We start from the raw sequence: 12,662 nt of genomic DNA, 5'->3' as shown, positions 1-12,662 counted from the left end.
CACATGTTTGATTAGACTCCAGGCCTGAAGACATCTGCAGGCCAATTTTGAATCATAGTCATAGAGCCACCTACTGGTAACAGGAAGTTAAAGTCATTATACTTTGGCTTGTTTCTCTTAGTAGGTAAATCAAATCAACATCAAATTACTTCCACACAAATGTAAGAAGTTCATAATACCAGTTCATGAAGCTTTTGATGTTTCGTCGAACGCCGTTGCCATGGCGATGCAATCTTCGCCGTTAACAACAAAGGTAATTTTGAGAGGCTAAAAATGCTCGAAACATAAGCAAACTTGGCAAGCAGATTACAAGCCCAAAATGTAGTTATGGAATATGATTTTATTGGTTCAGAGTGGCAAATCGGCTCAATAGCGCCCCCTACAAAATTTCGACGAAGCAGCCCTCGCAGTATGCTTGACCTAGATTTACAAAATTTGGTAGGCACATGTATCACATATGGACTTAAATAAAAGTCTCTTGGGGCCATGCTCTAAACCCAACCGGAAGTCAGCCATTTTGAATTTTTTATGAATTTCGAGTGTCGTTTTTGTCATTTCCAGGCGCTGGACTTTAACGAACTCCTCCTAGGGAATTAATCAGATCAACTTCAAATTTGGTCGGTACAGTCTAAAGACCTTTGTGATGAAAAGTTACTCAAAGCTTGTTGTTTCGTGAAAAGCTGTTGCCGTGGCGACGCATTCTTCGCCATGAAACATTAAGGTGTTTTTGAGAGGCTAGAAATGCTCGAAACATAAGCAAACTTGGCATACACATTCAAAGCCCAAAATGTAGTTATATAATATGATTGTATTGGTTCAGAGTGGCAAGTCGGCTCGATAGCGCCCCCTACAATATTTTGACGATGCAGCCCTCGCAGTATGTTTCACCTAGATGTATAGAATTTGGTAAGCAGATGTATTCCATGTAGACTTAAAATAAAGTCTCTTGGGACCATGCTCTAAACCCAACCGGAAATCAGCCATTTTGAATTTTGTATGAATTTCATGTGTTTTTCTTCCATTTCCAGGTGCTGTACTACGAACTCCTCCTAGGGAATTAATCCGATCAGCTTAGAATTTGGTCAGAACAATCTAAAGACCTTAGCGATTAAATGTTACTAAAAGCTTTAGGTTTCATCGAATGACGTGGATATGGTGCGATGGCCATTTTACATGGTTCACCATCATCCATCAAGCTGTTGTAACTCAACTGTACTTTATCAAAACTCTCCCAAACTTGACATGCTTGATTACGGTCATGATTTTAGGACTTCTGCATGCCAATATTAACTCATAGTCATAGCGCCACCTACTGATGACCATGGCTGTAAGCAGGATTCTATAAATACAGCGGCCCAAACACTGAACTTATTGAAAGGGTTTGTGGGCACACCATGAGAAAAGAATGACTTCTCTGATCTAAATATGTGCATAGTAAGATGCTTTGAGAGCAGAAATTAGATAACAGTGGTTGTCAAGCCACTGTCAATGGGCATTAGCATAAATGATCTGTCCAAAGCTTCTTCAGGACAATCAGGTTAAACATTATAATGAATGCTTCACACTACAATCTAAAGTTACAGAAGAACTTAAAATGAAAAGTGTTAAATTAAAGTGTTCAAGTAACAGCAAATGGTACTACTATTTTGTTAACTTTCATGTAAGTCCAAATACAATCAGCAGGACACTGCAGGGAGTTGAACCCCATCCCAGTAAACTGACAGTCTGTTATGTTACAAACACTGAAGCACATTCATTTTCTTAATGATCTTTAAAGGCTTACATTCATGATTGTATCGGTGTACACTCAAAACATTTGAGGATTAAGACCTGGCAACATGATCTTGCTGCGCTGCTGGTCTATGCAGGAAATATCTCACTCGTGCACGCAGAGTGTGATGGTCACAGAAATTCATGGCCGCATCACCCAGAGTCGTGCCAGTACCAGGAAATACCGTTTAACTCATGCACGCAGTGTATGCCGGTCACAGAAATGCATGGCCAGAGTCCTGCCTGTACCCTTGACGTGCGTGAAGTAGCGAGGGCCCGATCAATGCTGCTCGCAGCTTTAATTATTATTATTATTTTTAGTGTTTCGTCGCAAAAAGGAGGTGCTTGGGATACTGGAAAACTTCTGAAATTTGGCACGCAAGCCAGAATTTGCGAAAATTGCAGTCTGATTGGGGTGTCCAGCTGCGGTAGGAAATATTGGCTCGATAGCGCCCCCTATTGAGGAGCCCCAAAATTGGGTTTCACCTAGCTGTCTGAAATTTGGTAGGTATGTGGAACGTGATGAGACGCACAAAAAATCCTCTTGGAATTTTTCTCTAAACCAAACAGGAAGTCGGCCATTTTTAATTCTATGACGTTTTTGGACCGTTTCAAGGCGTCATACTTTAACGAACTCCTCCCAGAGATTTAACCTGATCAACTTCAGATTCGGTCAGTATGCTCTTGAGACCTTGGCAGTGAACAGTTACTCAAAGATCAAAAAGTTATCAAACTATGTATCCGTGGCATGGCGTCAGAAAAACACCATTCGCCGTGAAACAGGAAGTTGTTGTAACTCGGCCATACATTGTCTAATCTGCTCCAAATCTCTCATATGTCATAACATCCTGACCCGGAACAAATCTATAAGACAATTTAGAATCATAGTAATAGCGCCACCTAGTGGCAACTGGAAGTTGTAAGTTGTGTACTTTGACATCCTGCTCCTCACAGATTAATCAGATCCCTCTCAAATGTTGTCAGAAAAGCCTTAAGACCTTGATAATGCTTCATTGTGAAGATTGTAAGAAGTTATTGAAGGGCGGCGACATTGCGGCTCGGCGAATTTCGATCCTTCGCCATGAACGAACAAACTGACGTATCTCGACTCCACATCATCAGATCTTTACCAGATTTCACATGTTTGATTAGACTCCAGGCCTGAAGACATCTGCAGGCCAATTTTGAATCATAGTCATAGTGCCACCTACTGGTAACAGGAAGTTAAAGTCTTTATACTTTGGCTTGTTTCTCTTAGTAGGTAAATCAAATCAATATCAAATTAGTTCCATACAAATATAAGAAGTTCATAATGCCAGTTCATGAAGCTTTTGATGTTTCGTCGAACGCCTTTGCCGTGGCGATGCAGTCTTCGCCGTTAACAACGAAGGTCATTTTGAGAGGCTAAAAATGCTCGAAAACATAAGCACACTTGGCAATTCCATCATTTCCTCACTCCTCGATCCTCGCTTGAACCGGCAGTTGTTCTGTGCCGTCCCAAAGCTCTTATTTCTGCTCGGAGGATCGAGGAGCGAGGAGCGAGGAGGGATCTCTGAGGAGCGAGGAGCGAGGAGGGATCTCTGAGGAGCCATGAGCGAGGATGCATGAGAGCCGCCTTCCAGGAAGTGTTTTAATGGCCGACACTCCCCCTCATTGTTCATAAGTTATGTGATTGGACGCTGCAGACGATCGGACTGATCTGATTGTTCTCAACATCACTGGAGTTTCACACCAGAGTGAAGACAGATCACAGATTAGACTCTAGTTTTATATTGAATTCGTTTTCTGATTCATCATCTGGTATAAATATATGTTCATTGTAGACTGAACAAAAGGACCACAAACAACTTTCTTCATTTATTCGAAAGATTTGTCTTTTCATGATCTGATATTTCCCTCAATAACTTTTGTTATGGATACAATTAAAGTCAGAGGGAGCTGAGAGACAAAACACTTTTTACATCATTTATCATCATTTTCATTCAGTCACGTGAGGCTGATCATTCCTGAGTGTCGGGTTTTATGAGTTATGTCATTTCAATTGAACCTGAAACATGGAACCTGATAAATGAATTCCACTGTTCAAGAGAAACCATAATCATATTCTGGGTTAATTAATTATGACGTCACAATCAGAATTTCAAAACATACAGATGCAAATAATTAATAAATAAGACAAACGTATTCTGCCGGTAGAAATCTCATATCGCTTAAAACATATTTCCTTGTTTCCTCTCTCCTCGCATGGTTTTCCAAGGAAAAGATGCAAGTGAAGGAAACAGGGATGCAATTAAGAGACTTGGGATGTACCCCAGGTCTAACATGACATCTGACATCTCCAAGGATCTTTATTACTATACTGTATAACAGACACAGATTAACCTATGTTTAAACGTTTATAAAACAGACTGGATCATCAGAAATACTGGACTGATAATTTTTTCAACTTCTGACATGTTTACATGTTCTTTTGTCAACTCTTTGCAGATGTGCCAGTGTTTCAAAGCAGCACCCTGGAACGGAGGCTCCCCGTCCAGTCCCATCCACATCAACAGGCCCCTCCTCCAGTCCCGCCCACCCAACAGGAAGTGGAAAAAGACATGGTTGAGATCCTCATCTGACCACTTGACCTCTGGGAAAAAACATCCATTTGAGTGATTGGAGGGCAGCTCCATCGACAAACACAGCGACAGACATGTAAATCATCACGAGACATTTTCATACTGTTTTGTTTACGTGTGCATTTAATCAAAATTCTGATGCAACTTTGTATGATACTTTTGGCGCCCTTTGTTTGAGGCTAAATGGAAGGTAATTAATCCAAATTGTAGACAAAACCTTTTTTACTTAATTCAGTCTCTATGCATGCTCATAAATGTTGACCAAATTATAATTAATGTGATGAAGAAAATATAAAAATGAATAGGCAAACCTGATGTTCAATGTCTTCAACAAACATATAACATATAGAGCAAACACATTCACAAATCCACAAATATATTTTTAACTTTTACATTTAAGGTAAAGGAATTTTCTTTTTGTCACTGTTAAATGAATGTTAAATGCTGTGGTCAGTGACTAAGTCTTTGTTTAAATGCACTACCTATTGACCTGGGAAGGGGGGCTTTCGCCATAGCAGCATCAATGGCATTTCAGCACATTTGGGCATATGCAATTTTTTCTTTACTACATGCAAGTAAATAATAAATGATAAGAAACGGTCCTTGCTACAAGAGCTCAGCTGTAAGAGAAAGCAGCATGTAACTTGGACACATGATAGAGATATGTAAATTCTCCAATAGTGTTGGTGGACGCTATTTACACCAAAGATATCGGCTACCGTTTTGTTGCATATATTGCACTACTTTTTGAAGAGTGTTTCTTTTTTTCTATATTGCCTTATGATGTCTGACGCTAGCTATTGTATTTATGTGCAATGTTTTTTTTCAAACTGTTGTTAGACATGGCACTAGTGTAATGAGAAATGATGTAAACTGTAAAACATTGTTAAGAATTTATATTCAGTATGTACTGTAATGGCCTGTGTGGAACTGTGTGCCGTGGAGGGATCTAAGAGCTGAGCCTTTGAGCTGTTACATTTCATGAGCGATTGAATTATTGAGTTGCCTTTCTGATAGCAGTACCTGAATTTTCGACACAACTAGTGTTTGTGACATGTTGATTTCAGGCTGAAAAAGCTCCCTAAGTTCAAATGCAAAACCTGGGCCCTGTACTACAAAGCAAGTTCAACATACCCAGGTATGTTTTGGTTACCTGGCTTAACTGACTCTTAACAACCACGATCCCGCTTAGCTGGTCCTACAAAGAAGTTAAACACATAATTCAAGCTGAAACTAACACAGTTTCAACTGCCAAAAGCAGGAAGGACAGCTTGCAATATCTGATATTGTAAATTCACAGGTTTATAATATCACTGCCCCATCTAGGGCACGAGTAGATCTGACTGTGTATTCTGTCAAAAGAATGTGTTGCTTGTGGCGTGTATAACAATATATTAGCCTAATTCGTTCAGTGGCAACCCCGGCGGTGTGAAACAGACTTTGCATAAGTCAGGCATTATTAAAAATGATAAGAGGATATCCTTCCATAACAGCACTGCAGCACACGGCTTAAGAAGTTGACATATATGAGTGAATATATGATATGAATATATGGTAACCAAATATTTAGTGATTTTCTTCTATTTGCTCCCAAGTCCAATTCACACCGCCGGGGGTTGCACCTGAAAGAATAAGGCTGAAGTTGTCACACACGCCATAAGAATACCTCAGTAACATATTCATTTAACGGAATACACGTGTAATTATTGTCAGATTTATCGTTGTCTAGGTGGGCAGTGAATGTTATAAGCCTGTTCATTTACACATTCACACAGTATGCCATTTGTTGCCAACTGTCCTTTCTGCATTTGTAAATTGAATCTGTGTTGCGTTTAGTCTGGATTATAATTAACATTTCGGTGTATTTGTGTAATATTACCTAAGCTTTGATTGGACAGTATAGGCGATGCTTTTATACGCAGTGATTTCTTCTCTCCAACATAACCTGCTCCGGAGCAAGTTAGGTGTTCAGTGAAAATGACCATGGCAATCTACCCCCAGTGAGAAGGGAACCTCTGTCGTAGAACTGAAAACACAGGGTTAACCCCAAAATGACCTTGTTGACCCCTAATCCTGTTTAGTAGTACAGGCCACTGATGAGCTTTTCCTTTTTTGTTATCCAACTGACCTAACCCTAACCTAATAATCTTCTTGTATGCCTCCTCTCTGTGATGACTATTTCTCTTTTAGTAGTACATCCTGACATAAAGTTGACATTTGCACACCATATTGTGAATATATAAAATTGCAGCCACTATCCTTACCACCCATCTGACTTTTTAATAGATCAAAACAAACCTTGAAATTAATGTACATGCACCATTTCAATGACTTGAGGTTTTATTTGAAGTAGTTGGTTTGGATGTGAACAATAATCAAATCAGTCTACTCTTCCTTTGTCCTATTAATTGTAATTTTTGTAATTTATCAGGCATAGTAATTTTTCATTACTTTACTCTATGCATAGTAAACTACTGTGAATGTCTTCTATCAAATTAAATCAGAGGTAGCCTCTTAGATAAACATCTCTTACTTTTGACCAAAGGTAGTAATGAATTGGTGCTCACCCCTGTAAACAACATCCTTGTGTGAACTCAAGAAAAGCTCCATCTTAATGGAGTGTGCACCTATGAGTGATTTTTATGGGGATGACAGGTGGTGCTGGGTGAACCTGTTGCAGGCTGCAGCAGCAATACAACAAAACTCACAAGTCCAGAATAACTAAGCCTTTGAAAATGTGTTTTTTTAATTAATATGGTTAAATATTAAATTTCCAGCAAAGTTAATATAACTAGATTGAAGCAGTCACTGAAAACCAAAAATATTGGACCGAAGAAGCTAAGAATGGTCAGCTATCAGATGTTATTGCAGAGGGTCATTGGTATAACATTGGTCATTGGTATTACTAAAGGACTGTGTTTCATCAGAGGATATAAAAATGGAATGCATCGATATGTAAATGGTTATACAGCACCTGACATTACATGGTTATGTAAAAGCCTTTTGGAACAGAATGCAAAAAGCACAATGCTCGTGTTAACAAATATGTTTACAAATGTTTGCCATCACCAACACATTAAGTGTCCTTCATGCTGGTAGTGTAAAATATCTTTCTGCTTGTTATGACTCTTGCCAGGTTCACCTTAATCTTGAAGACAATGGACCCTGTGGGAATTGTAACGCCTCAGGTGGGATCGCTGCAGGATTTTGGTGGTAGACTACAACCTCCACACGTCATTGCTTTTGGTTATCAATGAGCCCACAATTAATTTTATGAGCCCACACCCACATGAATCGTTCCCTATAAGTTAAAAAAAATGCTAAAATGTAGCTGCAAAGGCAGCAACATTTTTTTTTTATTGTTACAATAATAATCACATTCTGAGTTATTAAATAATGACTTCACAATCAGAATTTCAAAACATACAATATAACCGGCGGGCCGTGCATTTTATACCTGGGCCTTCACTGCTGTCCTGCAGCTGAAACATCTAATAACCTCATGATGGTGCCACAGCTTAAATTGTAGGAAATATAATGTTTTCTGCACTCACGTGGGAGACAACTGGCTGTGTGACCTCTGAACCGGAAACAAAAAAAAAAAAAAAGCAGCTGAGGGACCGCACGAGGCTATGCTAAACTAGCTTAATGGGAAAACAGCAGCAGCAACACGCATTCTGCTACACACTCGAGGGCCATTCAGATATTAGATTTTAAAAAACAAACGCAGTTGACTTACCAAATGCTGTTCACTTAAAGACAAACTCCATCCTCCTTTCTTTGTTGACAAAGAGTTTAATCCCAACTCACAAATCTGTTTCTCCTCCTTCAGCCATTGAGTGTTAAAAAAACAAAGCTAGGTAAAAAAAAAAAGAATACACCAAGCAAAATGCAAACAATGTCATTATTTCTTCCATATCTTTCAATTTGAACTCTTACTACTCCAACTAAGCCTCTGATGGCTACTTTAAGTTTCGTTTCACGATAGTCACGTGCTCACCCACTGACCAATCACAGCACACGCTGCACCTCACTGCAGAGCTGCACCTGAAAACTGAGCTGCACGTAATGATGACGTACTTGTAGGCCAGCTAGCAGGCTCTGACACGTCAAAGAATACGCCCAACATGTCAAACTAAAGATCTGATTGGTTGAAGACTATGACAATCAACAATACCGTCCCCATTCACTTAAAGTGCACATGGATTCACTTGTGAGTCTGCAGGCCTCGGGCCTCTCTTCTTACCTAGAGACACAGAGGTGAAATCTGATTGGATAAAAGCTCTACTTAAAACAAGCTGCACTGGAAGCAGAGCAACTGAGGAAGACAGTAGCTGTGCAATGAGAAAATAAGGTAATGGGAAAAATAGTTTCATATATTATAATACATGTAGTGTATTTAAGAAAAAGTATTAAGTTATAATATAGCTATAACTTTGTGATTCTGTTTAGGCCAGCAGAGAAGGCTTTGCAGGCCCTGATGGCCCACCACTGCAATACAAATAATTTATAAAAAAGACAAACGCTTTCCGCAAGTAGAAATCGGTCCTGCGATTATAAGCAGGACATAGAACACAGTATAAATACCACAGACTGTACAGTATATAAATACTCAATGCAGGTAACAGGCTACAGAGAGAAAACACCTCTACTCTGGCAGAGATGATAACTGTCTTTATTAGTATTAGTACAGTGCATGTGTGCAGGGATTCGTGTTGATGAATATGAAGACAGTGACAATCTTTTCATTTCATTTTATATGCAATTATTTACTAAAAAAAAGAAAAAAAGAATACGAAATAAAATGAACAGTAAATATAGCAAACTTTCAATGAACAAATTCTCGTTCTCAATAACAAGAACCATCAGTAAAAAACAAAACAAGCTAGGCATAACTGTTTAAAATATAACCAAAATACACAGCAAATTATAACCGAACCGTTGAATCTACATTTTTGCAAAAGGGAAATATTGATATTAAACAGTTTCATTGATATTGCATGAGTGAATTGTTTCTACTGAAGCATGTTGATTGTTGCGTGACAGCAGCAGGAAGGAAGGAGCTCCGGTTTGTCTCCTTCACACCACGAGTGAAGCAGCCTCCCACAGAAGAAGCTCTTTATAAAGCCTGCATGCGATCTTGCATCAGATTTCATGATGTCATGTTCTATTTGAGGTCAAGGAAACGTGTTTAGGAATATACGTTAGGAGGTCATTCTTGGACTTTTCGACCGCAGCCGTGGATGTAGGCTACCCCCGGAGGGACTTTTTTTTTTTACTGTTGAACCGTAGCCTGGCTTTGGCCATAACAATTCTGATGGGAGTTATTTACGACAGTTCAGATCGGAAGCCGACCCAGGATGCCAGTGTGTTCGCGAACTTCCGCATGGGGCATTTGTATTTTGGAGGTTCTCTGCAGGAGGAGACAGCGTTTCCTTCGGCCCAGCAAGGCAGCGTTTCATTCCTACTACAGTGGTGTTTTGCCGGAACGTGTACCGTTTAGCCGTGTAATAAACCCATTCACTTCCAGGTCCGGTTCAAGAGTTGACGTTCAGGTGTCCAGGCACATCAGCATGTCGTCCATCGCGATGTCTCAGAGAATGGTTTGGGTGGACCTAGAGGCAAGTTATAGGGCTAAAACCGGCTTGTATCTGTGTAGTTAATTTAAAATGCGACTGTTGGTAAGTTTGCTAACATAAGCTAATAACATTTACCACACCAAGCTAACCAGATGTAGACCAAATGATGCTGGTGAGTTACGTTGCAATGTGCATAACTTGGAATGTGCTAAGTAACGTAATCTAGGGACTATGATTTAACGTTACATGTAACGCTTAAGTTATGTAAATTAACTGTTACATGTACTGAATAACGTTGCTGGTATGTTCCGGTTTAGTTTTGAATTGGCAACCGGACACCCTGCCTTCCTCGCTTCTGCTAACGTGAACGTTATATGGCAATGTAAACAGCTAGTTAGCACTTGACTGAGTAAAAGCATGAGGGCGTGCTAATACATGTTAGCTTACCAGAGATGAGACTTCAGAACATCATGCTAAGCTAACGAACCCCTTCTGTTTCCTGTAGTGTGTAGCATCGCATCGTTAATCGTACAAAATAATACCCAGAAACATGCCTCTTTAAAATGTGTAACATCTGCTTACAAATACTAATGTGTACACATTTGTAGGATATTACGGGTAAAGTTCTGTGAATAACCGAGCGGAATTGAGTGAAGGATGAGCGGGATGAGTGAAACACCGTTAAGATAAAGACGCAAGTCTAGTTGACTTTAATTTAGTACATCGTACATATGGTCTATCAACTCATATTTATTTCACTCCAAACCCGATAATAAACTATCCAAATTTCCCATTATGTGACACTGTAATGTGTGACCGCAGGCTCAGAGTTCAAGTTGTGGTCATTAGGAAACTCCTTCACGAGGAGTAGTAACTCATTTAACTGTTTGTTTACTTGTTTGTTCATGCCTGCACCCGAAAATCTCTGAATAGCGAAGTGATCTATACTGCTTGCATGTTAAAATAATAAGAACTAAATAAAATAATAATATGTAATAATAACTGTAACAAGTAAAGAAATGCTGTTGTTGAGGACCAGATGCATGTTATAGATCTATTTTTGAGAACTGAGTCTTTGTGTGTTTTTTAGATGACAGGTCTGGACATTGAGAAGGACCAGATCATTGAGATGGCCTGCATTATCACAGACTCTGACCTGAACCTTTTGGCTGAGGTAATATAAACATGAACACACTTCTCTTCTGTCTGGCATGTTAGGCTACATCCACACTACATCCAGAGATGGGCAAAAATACATCAAAATGTATTTTGATACAAAATACAAAATACCCCTCAAATAAATGTATCAAAATAAAATACAAAATACTGGTGCCAGAAAATGTAACAAAATACAATACATGTATTTTGTATTTAAAATATAGGAAATACTTTTTTCTGGATTTTCCGTTTTCTCACAATTTGGTATAGCAGAGCATTCAGGTTTGGGCTACATAATGTACACAAAGCTCTGGTGAAGCCCACAAAAAGGAAGAACAGTCACAGAATGTCAGTGTAACGAAGCACATCTGTGCTTGTTGATGGTCCTTCTTGAACATCATCTTCCTGAGACATGTTTATGAAGGCAAATCACTGTGAAAATCCGAGAGCGCAAATGAGATCCATGCGCGTGCGAAAATCAAACAGCCGCGCGCATATTTTACTTTGGCGAGCTCAAATTTAAATTCACTCAGCGAGCAAAATTTCGTCTCGCGCGAGCAGAATTCACTCTCGCGAGCAGAAGTCGCTCGCGAAGCATAAACCTGCTCGCTCACGAAACTTTAACCTGCTCGCTTGCGAGCAGTTTTTCTTTTTGACAGTAAGTGGGCGGACCCAGTCTCCATTGTATCTCTACATCTAATTGGTTACAATCCTCGTCTTGGGATAGACCGGATATCACTCTGACACAGACGCTCGGGGGAGATTTTCAGATTGAAGGTCGGGGGCAAATAATGTACATTTTACTGCACGGGTACTTTTACTTTCTGCACTTAAAGTAGATTTTGCTGATAATAACATTGACTAAGGTTTTGAATGCAGGTATTTTACGTTTACTGCAGTGAAGGATCTGAATACTTTTTCATCCACATATTACTTGTCAGTGATTTAACAGTTAATATACAAACTGGTTCCTAATCTTGGCTCCAGATCTTTGAGCAGGTCCAAATTGTTGCTCATATTATATACAACTATATTATATCTCTTCTGCAAACACAACAGTATGATTAAATATGATCACATCACGTTTTAATCAATTAAGATCAAAGAGTTTCTTTGAGCTGTTTGTCACGAGAGGTTTGACTCAAACACACATTGTCTGTAATAGAATGATGGAGTGAATTTAAACCAATCTGAGCAACTTGATTTAACACATTTTTAATTATTGTATTTAACAACTCTATTAACATCATTTGTATTTCATCAGCCTCTACAGTCTGAAAAGTTTACAAAACCTGTCAGACAAATGTAGAACATGCTGAGATGTAGTGGAGTAGTGTCTGGTGGCCGATTGAAAACCAATTCTATCAGACCTAGCGTCTGTGTCAGAGTGATATCCGGTTTATCCAAAGATGAGGATTGTAACCAATTAGATGTAGAGATACAATGGAGACTGGGTCCGCCCACTTACTGTCAAAAAGAAAAACTACTCGCGAGCGAGCAGGTTAAAGTTTCGCGAGCGAGCAGGTTAAAGTTT

The 12,662-nt window shown here is 39.3% G+C and overlaps 1 protein-coding gene across 2 annotated transcripts in view; it reads left to right on the top strand.

The window, feature by feature from the left end:
* LOC116401391 (angiomotin-like) overlaps nucleotides 1-5,373 on the top strand; it is a 33,200-nt gene extending 27,827 nt beyond the window's left edge. For both annotated transcript variants that reach the window (XM_031879752.1, XM_031879751.1), the window contains exon 3: nucleotides 4,258-5,373. In XM_031879752.1, coding sequence (XP_031735612.1) covers nucleotides 4,258-4,391 — 134 coding nt within the window. In that variant the 3' untranslated portion in view covers nucleotides 4,392-5,373. The remainder of the gene's footprint in view (nucleotides 1-4,257) is intronic.
* The last annotated feature ends 7,289 nt before the right edge of the window (nucleotides 5,374-12,662 follow it).

The sequence above is a fragment of the Anarrhichthys ocellatus genome, unplaced genomic scaffold, assembly GCF_004355925.1.
Source record: "Anarrhichthys ocellatus isolate YVR2014 unplaced genomic scaffold, GSC_Weel_1.0 scaffold414, whole genome shotgun sequence".
Lineage (NCBI taxonomy): Eukaryota > Metazoa > Chordata > Actinopteri > Perciformes > Anarhichadidae > Anarrhichthys > Anarrhichthys ocellatus.
The sequence above is the reverse complement of the archived record's forward strand: the minus strand, read 5'-3'. Positions and strand labels throughout refer to the sequence as shown.